Genomic DNA, 16,940 nt, shown 5'->3' on the forward strand with positions numbered 1-16,940 from the left:
AATATGAGTTTAGGAGGCTTCGAAAGATCTTAGAAGCAAATTTTCATTTTATGTTTTTGACACAAATATTATCCGTTAAACTCATTGAACAATTAAAATTATGGAACTAGGGTCAAATATATATTGGCAACTAGAGTCAATGATGCATGAAAGACCACCAGAAAGAAAAAGAGAAGGGAGAGAGGTTGAGCATGAACAAGTAAGCCTATAGTAATGCCAGGGAGTATTACTTTGAAATCTTCGCCTCAAACAGCCAACTCTGACTCTTTTAGAACAAATAAAAAATAAAAATCAAACACTCACAAACAACAAACTGAAACAGCTAAGTCGATGCCACCAGCAGTTGCCGTCAAGCATCTTAAATTCACGAGAAAAAGAAGGCAACGATAATAATGGCAAATATATTGATTCGGTATATAGCAGACTTCGCAGGGAAAGAAAATCACATTATTCTTTGGCAAATGGATGGCCATAACTTTCCTCCGAAGTACAGAAAAGGTTACAACTTCATCGCACTTGAGCAACAACAAGAAAGCTTGCTGGTACTTTTACTTGTATAACATATCCATTATAGAAATAGTTTTAGATCCAAGGCTATCCACTGTGAATGACGGGGGATTGAATTACTCCACATGGAACGATAGAAAGATTCACACGGATTGAGAAGAAAGAGAACAAAAACAAAAGTATAACGGAAACTGTAAGAAGTTAAAGTGCACTCTGTTTCATCCATGTCATTCGTCAAACTCATGCATATGATCCAAGAGATAGTTTGCAGCCAGCTCCTCATTTTTGTTGCATGCAAAAAATACTTGCAATACCAAAGCTCGATCGAAACCCATAGCTTCAAGCTGTTAAGATCAACACCACCAAGCAGAAATAGACAAGCACTATCATGTCAGAATAAAATTTCATGTCCGCTAAAGCCTATGTTGCGCGGACTCTCCAAAATGTAGCCGCACCCGTGTCGGATCCTTCAAAAATGCACTACTTTTGGAGGATCCGACACGTATCCTGCCACATTTTCGGAGAGTCCGAGCAGCATAGGCTAAAGCTAGTGTAACTGCAAAAGTAAAATTTGGAAAGCCAAGTAACATCCATCATAGTTTGCCGCTTTACAATAATGATTATAATGAAATCTCAAGTAACATCCAAGAAGTTCTCTCCTTTCTCATAATGATTTCACGATCATTGGAAACTCAAGTCAGAGATGCTATGGCTCTGTATTACGTAAAAGCACAGTATAGTTTCAACAAACATTCATGAAAAGGCAACAGTGATTACTCTGAAGTTGACATTCCACTCCTATAGGGAAACTGTTATGAAATGAACTAACTCTAACTGAACCTGAAACCATGTGGTACAACCTAAAAGATAAATGAAGAACTTACTCGTTCGATAGCCTCACGCTCTTCAGGTGTGACAGTCACAGCTTGTGGTATAGCCCCTGCCGGCTGCCCGGGCACATTCCTGATAGCACCACATAAGTGACAAAGTAAACCTCACATACACATGAGATGCTGAAGAAAGGATTTCAGACAGCTAGAAGCTAAAGTAACTGAGCCTCATATGCATCCTTCTCCCTAATGCAAAACAAGAAGTTCTCACCCCTCGCTCTCAACAGGTTCATTGATGAGGCGCAGAAAGTCAGCTTGGTGTTCTTGAATAAGCCGCATCAATTGAGGATTTTGCTTACCCAACTCCTGGAGCATAGGCTGCAAAGTAAAAGGAAGTCATGGTTCCAGAAAACATTTGTAAATGGTTTGGGCAAACAAAATTAAAAGCCAGTTTGTGTTGATGTGTATGTGTATGCGTGTGATACCTGCAATATCTGCGGGTTTGCTTGCACCATTGCTCGAAGGGCTTGAAACTGTTGATGGATAAAAGAGGCTATAAAATTATGCTTACAAATTTAATAACCAATTTTACAAAGGCAGGATGTGCACCTGTGGACTATTGCTTAAGAAATCTAAATTTCCAGCTCCAGCATTGGAACCGACATTTGGAAGGCCCTGATGGTAATTTTGTGATAATTTTTAGCATATTGAATAACTACAGCATAAATTCAAATATTCTGGTAGATTTCACCACCTGAGGAAAGAGATCTAAAGGATTAGCGTTTGGGCCACCGGACGGAACTGCCGGCTGTGAAGCCTGAACCGGAGGATTTACTGCCTGTCCGCTGGCAGGAGCAAGAGCAGGAGCAGGAGCAGCAGGTGGAATTTCTGCTTGCTCAGGAATACCCTAAAAGATATTAGTGTACTTTAAAGTCAATTAAAAGATATGATTATACAAGACAAGAAAATACTAGCTAGCATAACACACGAGCACTAACTGCCAGCAGAATGTGAACATTTTCTTACTTTCTGAAGTAACTCTATTCTCTGGGCAAAGTAACTACAGGAGAATATGAAGCTTCAGGAATACAACCAGAGAAGGGCATTGTGATGCACAAAGTAAAGAAGAATCAATCAATTAGCTATGCCTCAATCTCAAACTAGCTAGGGTAGGGCTATATAAATTCTGTATATCCGGTTATAAAAAACAATCATCTACATTCATCCACTCTACTCGGTCTATTTCATTCAAATACTAAATAGTTTGCCTTTCAAAATTAGGGATTCTCAAAAACTACAGGTTCCCCAACTAGTTGGTGTTGCTTGTACGATCCTTGGCTTCCATTATGTTTCGTTCTTAAGCTAAAACAATGGGGAAATTTTTAAGTATGGTCCCAAGGTCATAACATGAAGAAAGAGGATAAAGCCTGCAACAGCAAAAGTGACGAAGAACATGGAAAAAATACCTCAAACATAGCAAAGATAGCAGCCAAGAAAAAGAAACAAAAGAGAGAGAGAGAGAGAAATCGATCATACAGGAAGGGGGTGGTGGTGATATGATAAAACAGTACACAAGACAATATTTAGTACAGTTGCACACCCAACACATGGATAAATTCTCCTAGTCCACAGTTTAAGAGACTTAGAAATGATTGTCAGCCAAAACTGAAAGTGCATAACTCACAGAATACAAGTATTCAATAGCTCTCTCTGGATTGTTAAATGCAGCACGTAGAGCACGAATAACCGTATCCCGATCCCAACTTCCACCACCCATATCAAGAATCTGTTGAACTGTAGCTTCTAAGGTACTTCCGGCAACAAGATTCGATGCCGCTTGGCCATACACATCTGTCACAGGACTGTTTGACAAAGAAAGCATTATAAAACATGACCTAACTAATCGCATATCACCAAAAAATATTTTTTTAGTCCAAGCATATCATATGCACTCACTTAGAGGAAACTGGCGCAGCGGCAGGAGTAGGAGCAGACTGAGGAGCAGATTGTGCACTAAAAAGCAGAAAGAGAGCTTAAGCTTAAGCTAACTAAACCACAAAGATAAAAATTGATTCCAGGTATCTTCCAACAAACAGCAATAGTAAAAACTCACGGCGCCACGCTTGCAGCAGTTGCTTGAGGTGCTGTTACAGTCTGTGTAGGTTGGCCAGTGGAGGTTGCAGGTTGGGCCTAGTCAAACAGATATCATCAGCTTCCAAATAACCATTCTAGATTCATATAATTATCTTCAAATGGTTCACAGCATAAGATGTTACACTTCAGGTGCTATAGTCATTTCACAAGCCTCAGCAAAATCATTCTCTTTCAGCACAAAGTTCAGCTACAAAACTCATAAACCAAACATGTGTCTCCACATATACACGTACAGGTGTAAGTTACAAGAACAGTCATCATTCAAATATATAAGGAAGGTAATTATCACAACTATATCTATATCTATAGACACTTAAACTTGCCCCCAATTTCCATTTAGACACCTTATTTACGGGTCTGACCTATTGCACACTTTATATTACTAAAAAGTGTGCCAATTGAACTCTTCATTAACAGTACACCAAAGAATCCAAACGCGTGATATTCAAATACTAATGACATGGCAATGAAGCAAATCAAAATCTGACACGACAATAAAGTAAAGGAAAAAAGAAAGGAAAAAGTCACATTAGCTTTTGCTTCTTCTGGGACAGGAAAATTTTGCTTGGTGAGTTGGAGAACTTTGAGAGCGTGATTTTGGGTTTTATAGGCGCATTAACGTTGAGGAGTTTGAGGGGGCATTGCGGCAAATGAGCAGGGTAAGGCGACAGGGTCGGGCGAGATCCCAATGGAATTTTTGAAGGACACGGGCCGAGCAACCTTGGAGTCGCTTATTGGGTTGTTTAATGTCATTTTTAGGATGAAGAAGATGACTAAAGAATGGAGGTGGAGTTTAATGATCTCATTGTACAAGAACAAGGGAGATATCCAAAATTACAACTATAGGAATATCAAGTTGTTGAGTCACACTATAAAAGTTTGGGAAAGGGTGGCGAAGGGGAGGGTGAGGATGAGTGTCTATTTTCGAGAACCGGTTCGGATTCATACCACTATGAGAATTTGGGAAAGGGTGGCCGAGGGGAGGGTGAGGACGAGTGTGTCCATTTTCGAGAACCAGTTCGGATTTATGCCAGGGCGATCAACCACGGAAGTCATTCATCTTGTGAGGAGATTGGTGGCGCAGTATAGAGAGCGGAAGAACGACTTGCATATGGTGTTCATTGACCTAGAAAAAGCTTACGATAAAATCCCGAGAGAGGTTTTATGGAAATGTTTAGAGTTAAGGGGTATTCCAGTAGTGTACACTAGGGTGATCAAGGACATGTATGGTGGAGCTAAGACTCGGGTGAGGACCGTAGGAGGAGAATTGGAACAATTTCCCGTGGTGATGGGGTTGCATCAGGGATCAACTTTTAGTCCGTTTTTACTTTCCCTGGCGATGGATGTGTTGACGCTACACATTCAAGGGGAGGTGCCATGATGTATGTTATTTACAAATGATATAGTACTGATTGACGAGACGCGAGGGGTTAACGCTAGGCTGGAGGTTTGAAACAGACCATGGACTCTAAGGGGTCTAAGGGGTTGTTTGGTAGGATGCATTAGATAAAATAATGCATGCATTAGCTTTGTGTATTAATAATACCTTGTTTGGTATACTTTTTGAACCTATGATTAGTTATGCATGGGATAATACCAAATAACTAATGTTTAGGATGATAGGGTTGTATAACTAATGCTTACATAATTAATGCATAAGAAACCATGGTATTAACACTGCAATAGGCTTTAATGCATGCATTAGCTTAGTTAAAGACAAAATTGTCCTTCAAAATTTATGCTTGATCAAAATATGTTATTATATTAATGCAAGTTTGAAATAATCCAAGAAAGTGGAAAATAAAATCATATCCCTAGTAAATAAATAAATACTTTGGTATTTTTTTATTATATAAATATTCAGTTTTATACTACAATATAAGTAGACAAATCAAATAATTTTTTTTAACCTTTTTCATATATAAAAACATTCCTCAACATATGTTTCTTTTAAAAAGATAAAGTGATGGCCTGGTTATGAGGGTATTTTTGTAAACAAACAATTCTTTTAGAAATTGTGCAATGCTTAAATATATCAAACCAAACAATGGACAAGAAATATGTCAGCATACCTAATATCAACATATTCAACATTATTCTTATACACCCTACCAAATAAGAATAATGTATAGTGCTGGTATAAAAATTTAATATCACCTTAATACTTTGTTTGGTTAGCAAATCAGGTATAAGTTATCCCGGGATAACTTATACCTTATAGAGGGTGGGGTAATTAGCACCGGGATAACTTATACCTTCTTCTTAGAAATTATGCAATTATCATTTTTAATACAACATACCAAACAATGGATAATAAACAATCTCAGCATAACTTATCCCGGCATAAGCCGTATTCAAACCAAACGACGCCTAAATGTTTCAAGTTGAACAAGACCAAAATATTATACTTGGAATGCAAGTTCAGTGATGGACTCATGAAGTAGAAGTGGACGTGAAGCTTGATAGTCAAGTCATCCCCAAGAGTGAAAAGTTTCAAATATATTGGGCCTGTAATCCAGGGTAACAAGGACATTAATGAGGATGTTACACATCGTTTTGGAACAAGGTGGATGAAATGGAGGCTCGCATCTGGTTATCTGCAAGATAAGAGTGTGCCACCATTTCTATAAGGCGGTAGTTAGACCAACTGTGTTGTATAGGGCTAAGTGTTGGCCAGCAGAGAAATCTCATGTCCAGAAGATGAAAGTATCAGAAATGAGGATGTTGAGATAGATGTGTGCGCATACCAGGAAAGATAAGATTAGGAAAGCTATTCAGGACAAGATAGGAGTGATCCCTATAAAGGACAAGATGCAGAAATCGAGGCAGAGGTGGTTCGAGCACATTAAGAGGAAATGCATAGAGGCCCCGATTAGGAGGTGTGAGAGGTTGATCATGGTGAGTCTAAGGAAGGGTAGAGGTGGGTAAAAGAAGTACTGGGAAGAGGTGATTAGGTAGGACATGACATTGCTTCAGCTTATCGCGAACATTAACCTCCACACTTTCCTATCAAGGGTAATGTCCTTGGTAGATAACATTGCTTCAGCTTACCAAGGACTAAATATTGTCTTGTGCACTGTTTTATCATAGAAAAACTACATGTTTCATTTGGCGATTTATAGTAGATGAAAATTTCTCTGCGTAGAAATGAGCTGAGTTACTTGGTTGGGGGTGGGGGGGGGGGTTGCATTTACTGGATCCAGGATACTCATCTATTAACGCTTTAATCATCTACAAGACCTAGCCATATTCAATCTCCTTATCTGGAGTACTAATTAAAACCAACAAAAACTACCAAATCACCTCAATTCTTCTCCATTTTTTCACCCTATATGTATCGTCTTCTTTTATGGAAAAAACAATACATAAAAATAGAAAATGGGAGGGAGATGCATAAGCAACGCTCAAAATATCGAACGTTCAATTTTTTTCTGGGATAAGGCCATGTTTTGGTTGTGAAAGTGAGCCACATTGGGTGTGGGGTGTGGGAGGTAGGCAAGTGGGATGGAAACAAAGAGTGATAAAAACGAGAATGTTGTTTAAATTTTCTTATTTCACGCACTTAGTTTTGTTTGAGATGCACGTATGGTTCCACATCTGCATTGAGTGTTCAATTGACACACTTTTTAGTAACATGAAGAGTTCAATAGATCAGACCCTTAGATAAGATGTTTAAATGAAAAATGGTGGCAAGTTTAAGTGTGTGTGTATATATATATATATGTATGTGTGTGTATATATATATATTTGTTAAAGTAAGTTGAATTCATAATCTCAACCACCATACTAGAAACAGATATAAACTGCATAAGAAAGCTCAAATGACTAAAAGAACCTCCACAAGTAATTAAGTTCTCACCGTATTTGAAGGTGCTGGTTGCGCAGCTGAGGTTGCACTTGTTGAAACCTTATTCTACAATGAACATGGGAGGACAAAAATTGGATATGAACCAGCATCAGCGAAAAAAATAAATAGAGATATCCTTATTCACACAGCTCATGGAAGGAAAAGTACCCTTAAAATCATCCAGGAAGAACATCTATTTCTAACAAAACAATAGAAAAAACCTTGTGGAGCACATGCTTATATTATTCCAAAGAGTTGGTACCTTAGCAAGCATTATAACAACAAAACTATTCTCAGCGACTTTGTTTTCCTCCAACGTTGCAGTGTCCTTGAGAACTTTACCCTGGTGGATAAGCATCTGTTGTGCAGCCGGGTAGACAGCTTGACCTTGAGCTGTTTCTATGTTTTTCTTCACATCAGCAACCTGAATATTTATTGCTATGGACATCAGTTTGTGCAACAGAGGAAAAAGGGAAAGAAGAAGGAAAGAAAGAAAGCACTGGTAGAGAAATTACAACCATGAGTGAGATCAGGGCTTTTTGTTTAAAAGTAGCACGACGCTTGCAATGTTGTACTGATTATTTTGGGTCAAGTTACTCTATTATTAAAAAGGAAAGGGTGGAAACATCTGAAGTACACAAAGAGGGTTAGCTAGGAAGACGAATAAACAACAAAAAAAGCAAAATTAGGAAGGTAAAATAGCTGTAACTGCTGCACAAGCTGCTCAATGTCTGCACACTATTCTTTGGACTAAAAGAAAGGAAAGAGAATCACAAAAAGACGAAAAAGAAAAACCGATATAAAAGAAAAGGCAAACATAAAAACTAAAAAACAACGCAGCACATCTTCTGAATTCTCTGCATGCAGAAGGTTTCATCATCCTCATGGCACGATGCAATTCTATTCTCATCTTCTACCTCCTGAAACGTTGTTTCGAGTGGCTGCAGCTCAAGAACACCGGGCCAAACCGATTTGCATTCATAAGGGCTTTATAAGGGAACGGAGCTTATTTTAAGATGTGAAGAAATGGATCTTGGGCCTAACTCAACTCCAAAAGCTAGCTCATGAGGTGAGGATTGCCCAAAACCTACACATCCCTCCGCAACTGATGGGGGACTCTTCTAACAACCCCCACATGCCCAAGTCTGGACATTTGGAGCGTAGACAAAATAACATGGCATGCTAAGAAAATGAACATTCGGCCTAATTGAACTCCAAAAATAAGGGAACCTTGGTTCAAACCATGTGGAACCTTTAGCATAAGCGAACCTTGATATTTTCTGACCAAATATCCCTATTCAGTCTTACCTTCCAAGTGACGCCATCACTAGATGCCACTAAATTCTCAGAAAGCCAACACTTATTTTCTTTAAGATAAAAAGAATTGCTTAGGGAAAGTGAAGACCTTGTTAGATGACAACGATGTGTCCACATGAAACAAAATCAGAAATTAACGGAGAAATATAAAAGAAAAATCTAAGTGCCGATGAAAATCTTTTAAACGTTATCTCAAGAACAATCTTCTGCCTTGCACCATCTATTATATCGATATTGATCCAAGAAGTATAGGTTTGTCCTCAAACAAAATGAGATGAACGAAGCAATCTTATATTCAAATTGTTTTAGCAATGAATTAATAATGAGATGGACGAAGCAATCTAAAGTATATAATCATTGAGACAAAGTATGATATTAAGAGAAAGAAAGAGTCCTAGAACGTAGAATCAACCATTCGGATAATACATAATCCCTCTGTTTCAGTTTAGATGACACACTTTTCTTATTAGTCCGTTCAAAAAAGAATGACATTTCTACAATTGGAAATAATTCAACTTTAAACTCTTCATTTTACTCTTAATGAGAAATTTTTATAACCACACAAATGTCATGGCCCCACAAAGCTTTTACCCCTCAAGCTTTTAAGACCACAAGTTTCAAAAGTATTTTTCTTTTCTTAAACTCCGTGCCGATTCAAACTACCTCATCTAAATTGACAGGACATTATTGCTTTTCAAAACTTAGTTGACTCTTTTTTGAAGGAGAAACTCAAAATTGAACACGAGAAAATCGTGAAGCAGTCCTGACACCACTCAATCGACAATCAATCACCTTTCCAACAGAAGGAAAGATTGTCAATTGTACTTTTTCTTTTTTGTTTGTCCTGCCTTCCTTTCTTTTTGTCGAGGGTAGAGGAAAGTAGTGACAAGAAGGAAAAATCCTATTTCTACCTAGATCATTCTCTTTCCTATTCCTAGCAAGTTATTGTATCACATAACTTACCTAGCACTCTAACCAAGGTCGTGCTAAAACACAGAAACTCCATTAACACAACCAATTGCTCCAGTAACATTAGAAACAATTAAAATCACTCTCAAGTCCCAACTCAATTAAAATCACTCCCAACTACCCTTCCCAGAAAAAACGAGAATACTTGCACCCAAGCTTCCACCTGTTGGACTCAAGAACAAAATAATAATTTAAAGCATTTCTTTAACCTAAGTTTTGATGCAGATAGTCCTGTAAGGTGATGCGGAAATGTATAAACTAAAGAGTCCCCAACAGTCGCAGCAGGTATTTGCTCTTCATAGTGCAATAATAATAGCAGGACTGTATGGAATCTACTCAATAGTAAACAATCATTTATCCGAATCCAAATCCAGTTCTACTCAAGCAATCCGCATAAAATAACCCAAAATTAGCCGAGGTGCACGCAAGCTGGCAAGGACACCACGTTTATCAAAAAAAATCCTAAAATAACTTCACAGCATTCTATACTATCAATCCACGAATCAAAACAACAACAATATCAATATTACTTTAAATAACCTACAATTCGCAAACAAAGCTGCCACTCTACAGCGATTGATTTAGCTTTCACCAGGACGCCACTAACTTTGACTCGAACTATATAGAGTTGAATTTTTGTCATAACAAGTCGGCATTTACTATTACAGGAATAGTTAGGAGTATCACTGACTTAAAATCCTGAATCCACGCCAGCTGCTTGGAAACCCTAATCAGAGTCCAACCGCCGCCTACAACTCCTCAATTTGCTAATTGCACACAACTTCACAAATATAGACCCATGAAAGCATGAATATACAATTTAAAAAGATAAGAGAGATAAATCGATAGGTACCGTGTCTTCGGGTTTCACTTCGATCTCAAAGTGAGTGCCTTTCAAAGTCTTCACAAAAATCTTCATCTTCAACCTCTCGTTTACACGTCCTTCCACTTCCGTCACCGTCGTCTGCAACTTCCGGTCGCCGCCGGCGGTAAAAAAAGATGTGTTAAGTCTGCAGAAAGGAGAAAGTCTCGAGCAGAAAGTTTTATACTGAAAAAGGGTAGCTAATGTCTTTATCACGCTTTATATACTTGAGAAAAGAAGGGTAATGATTAGGTTACCCCTGCGTCGCGACAGCTCAGAATCCACCAATAATATGAATACACGTCGAGTACAACGTGGAGCTAGTTGGATAATTCTCATTATTTTAACCTAACTCATCTTAATTCCAATATTAACTATACGCGAATTAGTCATGATTCAGTTATAAACTAATCTCTTTAGATCCACCTAAATTTAGCTCCAATAGTCAATTTGACACTTCTTCTCTTGACTACTATATTATCTTCTTTGATGTTTAACCAAAAAATAAAATTTCAGTCAAAGTTAGAATTTAGAAGAATGCGGGTTACTGATAATCAAAAGAATATGTAGAAGAAAGTAATTTAGAGTAACCAGAGTGTAATCAGAAGAAAAACAAGTGAATCAAAGTATATTCCGATTGTGTCTTGTCTTTACAAGTGATCAGATACCACCCTTTTATAGGTATCTTGAAGATATGTGTTTCCTCCAAATCATAATGAGGCTATTATGAGTAATTAAAGACATTGAATGCTATGTTACACAATCATTGTAATCAATACAAATTCTCTAATGTATCCAGTATTTAATGCTTGTCGAATTCCGTATATGCGCTCTTTATTATGGTCAGATCTATTCCTTTTGATAAATGATTTAAATAGGTACGGGCGCTGAATCCTTCAAATGTTCCCCAGTGCCTCTTCCTTTGCCTTTGCTCGTTTCTACTACTGCCCGTGCCTCTTGACTAATTATAATTCTTTGACTATTTGACCAGTCCATGTGTCTCAACATGTCACTTGCATATATAAATGCAATTTTTCCCAATACAGATAGTCCCCCCACTTTTCATTTATTCATCAATTGAATATTTGGGAAGTGGATTTCATTAAAACGAGAATTTTTGTCACCATTAATGCTATGACAAAATTTACGCTTCAATTGTCACTTCCATTTAATATTTCGTACACGTATCAATTTTCCATTGGCTCTGCAGTTTTTGCAGCCTTTTTCAAGGTTTTTACGGTTCCACTATTAATGAAGTGCCAGTTATCATAATTATGGTTTTTTCACCTCCGCACTTTTGCCTTTGGCGGTTGCTTATCGGTATAAATATAATTTTTTCCCTTGTATTTTATCACATAAAGCTTATTGAACACTTATTTCTCCAAATCTCTATTTACTTCTTCCTTAGATCATTCCTCTTCGATATGTCTTCTCCAAGCCCTAACCCTGAGAGAGTTTCCATTACTGACTCCTTCCCCAATGCCCATGTTAGGCACATAAGGGGAGGTAGACTTCGTAGTTTAGGATCTACTCGAGGTGGTTCGTCTATGCCTTCTTCTGGTTCTGGTCCTTCCTTTAGAACCAGAGGTTCCCTTTCTCACAAATCTTCCTCTAGGGGTAAAGATCATTCTGAACCTTTACGCGAACCTTTAGTAGATGAGATAGTCCCTTCAGAATTATTTTTTTACCATGACATGGAATCTCTTAGAAACCAAGTTTCTGCATTAGATCGTGTCGATACTTACCCTACTCAAATTACAGAGGTTTTGACTCCTGTGGTTCGTAAGGACTGTCATTGGAGTAATGATTTTCCCATTATTATCCCTAATCTGAATAAGAGAATTACTTCCTATTTAATTGGGTTCTCTTTCATTTATACTTACCCTTTTACTTTAGGGTTTAGACCAGCAATCGACCCAGTCATTCTTGAATTTTGTCGTTTCTTCAATGTCTGCTTGGGTCAAATTGGCCCAATCATCTTGTTTAAGGCATTTAGCCACTAAAGCTGAAGCTCTTTTTACTTTCCCTCACTTGATTCATCTTTACTCACCTAGGCTTTTTCGTAATGATGTTTTTACACTAGTAGCCAGAAGTAAGAGGGTTTTGGTGAGCCCTGAAGATGACAAGGATCGTGGCTGGTATGCCCGATTTGTTGTTGCCCCCACTGTTGGTTTAGTGGGTGAAGATAATGTTCCCTTCCCTAAAGTGGAATTTTGCACGTATGTCTTTTATCCCTCTCGTACCTTCTTCTTTCAAGTTTATCAGTTTTTCTAATTTTATCCCCCCCCCCTTGTTTTTTTAGCAACATGAGAGTTGTGGGGGATGTTCCCAATTTCCGTGGTTGGGTAGATAAATTGCTGAAGATCGCGCCAATGGACGGTAGATCTTGGAAAACACTTTCTAACCGCTTTGGTTGGAAGGTAAAGACTCATGGTAAGAGTTCACATTTTGTTCTTTTCGTGCCTATATTCTCCTTTATTGTTTTAACTTTTATCCTTCTTTTTGTCAGGATTTGGTATTCGAGGGGTTACTGCTGAAGCAGTTGTAGTCTCTCGTGTCTCTTTGGGGACTCGTACTCCTTCGGGAACCCGTATCTCTTTAAAGAGAGCCCGAGAAATAGTCTTAGGTTCCTCTTCTGCGAAAAGAAAGGCTACTGAAGAGGAAAATTCTGAAGAAGAGGAAAATGAGAGTTCCTTGGTAACGAGGCCACGAGTTAGGAGACGCATCGTTTCCGATGACGAAGCTGAATTTTCGGTTTTTCTTACCGAACTTGTTGAAACTCCAATAATAATTCCTAATGATGACGTCACTCCCCACGATACTCGTGATTCTATCGACCAACTTTTCGTCAGCGGATTTGGTCGTGAAGATGTTGGGCCTGTTTTAGACGAAATACCTTTATCGTCTTTTTCATTACCCGTGCCTGTGATTCCTTCTTTACCATCCCCAGCTATTTCCGTTCCTTTTTCTACTACTCTTACCTCTTCTCCGGCTCCTCCTTTAACTATTCCCTCTCCTATAGTTCATCATACTAAAACAGGCTCTTCAAGTAGAAGTGCCGTTATGAGGCGGGTAACTATTGAAATTCTTGCTGAGAACAGCCTTTTGAGAAAGTTAGGTCAGGCGGATGTATGGCTGGAGCCTCTTATTGGCCCAATTGAAAAAGCAAAGCTAGAGAGCCACAGTTCCCTGACTTTAATGAATGATATCGTGCATGCCACTCTGAAGGTATTTTCCTTCTCTCCCCTTTTTACTTTGCAAAATTTTTCATCTTTGGGATTCTTATTTCTTCTCTTTTTTTAGGCCAATCTTATCGGCACAGAATTGATGAAAAGAATTGCCCCTTTGAAGAAGATAGCACGCGACTCTCAATTAGAAGCAACCAATTGGAAGGGGCAATTTGAGAGTGCTCAGCTTGATATAGAGAGCTTACAAGAGAGCAAGAATACCTTAGAGCAGCGATTACGGGCTTTAACTTCAGAATTGGCGGTTATAAAAGCTTCTTCACACCAAGCAGAGAAAGACAAAGTGTGTCTCGAGTCCTCCTTCTATGAGCAGCTATCTAAAGCTAGTGAAGAGATCAGAGAATTAAAGGCTCTTTTAAACCAAAAGGAAGTTTACGCTGGGGAGCTTGTGCAAAATTTGACTCAAGCACAAGAAGACCTCAGAATATCTGTTGATAAGGTGTGTGCTTTAGAATGCTCTCACGCCTCTCTTCAAGCTTCCCACAGCTCCGCCTTGGCTGAAAATGAAGAGCTAAAAAATGAGATCGCTGCTTGGGAAAAGGATTATGAGATCCTTGAAGAAAAATTTGGTGTTGAGGCAAGTTGGGCTTTTTTGAATTCCCGTCGTGATACCCTACTTGAAGCTGGCCAAGAAAACTTCAACCTGGAGTTGGAGTTAGCTAAAATCAACGAAACCATTGAAAAGGCTCAACAAACTCAGGACTTCCCTTCTCCCGTGGATGAAGTTCCCGTGGCTGAAGCTCTCATGAATGTTGAAGCTGATACGGGTATCATGACTATTTCAAACCCGATCGAGCCCATTGCTGCAAGCCAAGATGAAGCTGGGCCTGCTGATGCACCTGCCCAAATTGAGCATGCTGCTATCGACGTTCCTGCCTCAATACCACAAACTTCCCAGTGACCAGTTTTAATCATTCAAATGATTTTATTTTTATTTTGATTTTGGAAGATTGTAATCAAACCCTTAACTTCATTTGAGGGTTGATTTTAGAAACGTCAGTCCCCAAGTCTTTTAATGGGGCAATCTAAACAAATTTCGTAGTTTTATGACTATGTTCGAACTTAGTCTTAGATTTTTTTTACATATTAAGAAGTTTTTTATCTTAAACTTCTGCTTGCTTTATTCTCGCCTTTCTTTTTAAGGACTTACAGAATAATTTACATTTTCGTTTTCCGAAAAATGCTTCTGTTAACCTCATGATTAATTTAAACATGAGTTTTATAAAAGAGTGCCCTTTTATATTCCAATACTTAATGAAGAAGACGTCTCAACGTCATAATGATATTATCATATGACAAAAGAAATATGAATACACATGTTTCTCTGAAATAACTTTGACAAGATTTTATTTTTGAACCTTGCCTAGTTCCGAATAAAACTTTACATGTATTTGAATTACATCTATAACTTTCTCGTAACTGTTTTTCTTGTAACAGATTCAAAAGAAGAATAATAGATACGGGGTTTTTCCTTATAACTCGTTTTAGTACATAGCCTTTGTCCTAACTATAATGAGGTTTTTCTTTGGCCTTAGCTCGTGGCTTTATGACTTTTACTCTGTACTTGACTCTTTCAGCCTTGATTTTTCCTTAATCTGCTTTGCCTTCTTTATACATATGTCCGTGTATATTATGTAGTCCCCCAAGTATTTGAGTGTTGAAGTATGAAGCCTCGAGCACTTGATAGTTTCTCTCGTTTGGTCCTTTTCCTGAAAAGGAAAAACATACGGGACTCGGAGGGACGATTATAGATGAAGACTGCATAACCCGTTTGCATTTTTATCAGAATAATTGTAACCTTAGGCCAGGAATTTTAGGTTACTCCATATGCCTTACAGGTCGTGACTCATCATTTAGTACGGGTTAGCGTTTTGCCTATCATCTAAAATCATTAGTAAAATTTTAACAATTCAAAAATGAAATTTAAAATGGTTATACCTGACCGTGGGTTTTCCTTAGAAATAGTATCTCTTTAAATGAACAACATTCCAATGCGAATGTAGCATCTTGTCATCCATTGTCTCCAGTTCATATGCTCCTTTTCCTGCAACATCACGCACTCTGTAGGGTCCTTCCCATGTTGGACTTAATTTCCCTGTGTTAGCTACCTTTGTAGACTGAAAAACATTTTTAAGCACGAAGTCCCCAATTTTGAAGAACCTGAGGCGTGCTTTTCTATTGTATTATCGTTCTATGACTTGCTTTTGTGCTGTCATTCTTATTAAGGCAGCTTCTCTCCGCCCCTCGAGTAAATTTAGGTTGACCCGCATCTCCTCGTCATTAGATTCTTGTGTCGCCTGTGTGAACCGTGTACTTGGTTCCCCTATCTCAACTGGAATTCAAGCCTCAGCTCCATAATCCAATGAGAACGGTGTTTCACCTGTACCTGTTTTTGCAGTTGTGCAATATGCCCATAAAACTCCAGGTAACACTTCAGGCCAGTTTCCTTTTGATTCCTCTAGTCGTTTCTTTAAATTGTTGATAATGACTTTGTTCGTTGATTCTGCCTGTCCATTACCCACCGGATGATAGGGTGTTGACGTAATCCTTTTAATTTGCCAGCTTTGAAAAAATTCTATGATCTGAGCTCCAATAAACTGAGGACCATTATCACATACGATCTCCTTTGGTACGCCGAATCGACATATGATATTTCACCAAATAAAGTCTCTGACTTCCTTTTCTCGCACCTGTTTGAATGCACCTACCTCTACCCATTTAGTAAAATAATTAGTGAGAACAAGCAAAAATTTTACCTGTCCTTTTGCTTGCGGTAATGGACCTACGATATCCATTCCCCATTTCACAAATGGCCATGGCGCAATGACCGGATATAATAATTCCGCAGGTCTATGCATATTGTTACCGTACCTTTGGCATTTATCACATTTGGCCACGAAATTTTCTGCCTCCTCTTCCATTTTAGGCCAGTAATAACCTGCCCTAATTAAGGTTCTTACTAGTGATCTTCCACCTGCGTGATTCCCACAATGTCCCTCGTGTATTTCTCTCATTACATACTCTGTTTGCGAAGGTCCAAGGCATCTTGCTAAGGGTCCACCGAACATTTTACGATATAGATTGTCTTGTTGTAAGCAGTACCGAGCGGCCTGCCTTCGAAGCGCATAAGCCTTTTTCTTGTCATCAGGGACGGTTCCATACTGCAAAAAAAGCAACAATTTTGTTCCTCCAATCCCAGGTTAAGTTAT

At 38.5% G+C, this 16,940-nt stretch overlaps 1 protein-coding gene across 1 annotated transcript; it reads right to left on the bottom strand.

The window, feature by feature from the left end:
- Nucleotides 1-381: 381 nt before the first annotated feature.
- On the bottom strand, nucleotides 382-10,788 carry LOC107831957 (ubiquitin receptor RAD23d). Its single transcript, XM_016659749.2, has 12 exons — nucleotides 10,478-10,788; nucleotides 7,601-7,762; nucleotides 7,351-7,404; nucleotides 3,451-3,527; nucleotides 3,294-3,350; nucleotides 3,022-3,199; nucleotides 2,092-2,244; nucleotides 1,947-2,012; nucleotides 1,823-1,870; nucleotides 1,609-1,715; nucleotides 1,392-1,470; nucleotides 382-851 (listed from the first exon to the last, which is right to left on the bottom strand). Exons 1-12 carry the CDS (start codon nucleotides 10,541-10,543, stop codon nucleotides 735-737), a joined length of 1,164 nt encoding a protein of 387 aa, XP_016515235.2. The 5' UTR covers nucleotides 10,544-10,788; the 3' UTR covers nucleotides 382-734.
- Between the last annotated feature and the right edge of the window lie 6,152 nt (nucleotides 10,789-16,940).

The sequence above is a fragment of the Nicotiana tabacum genome, chromosome 3, assembly GCF_000715075.1.
Source record: "Nicotiana tabacum cultivar K326 chromosome 3, ASM71507v2, whole genome shotgun sequence".
Taxonomy (NCBI): domain Eukaryota; kingdom Viridiplantae; phylum Streptophyta; class Magnoliopsida; order Solanales; family Solanaceae; genus Nicotiana; species Nicotiana tabacum.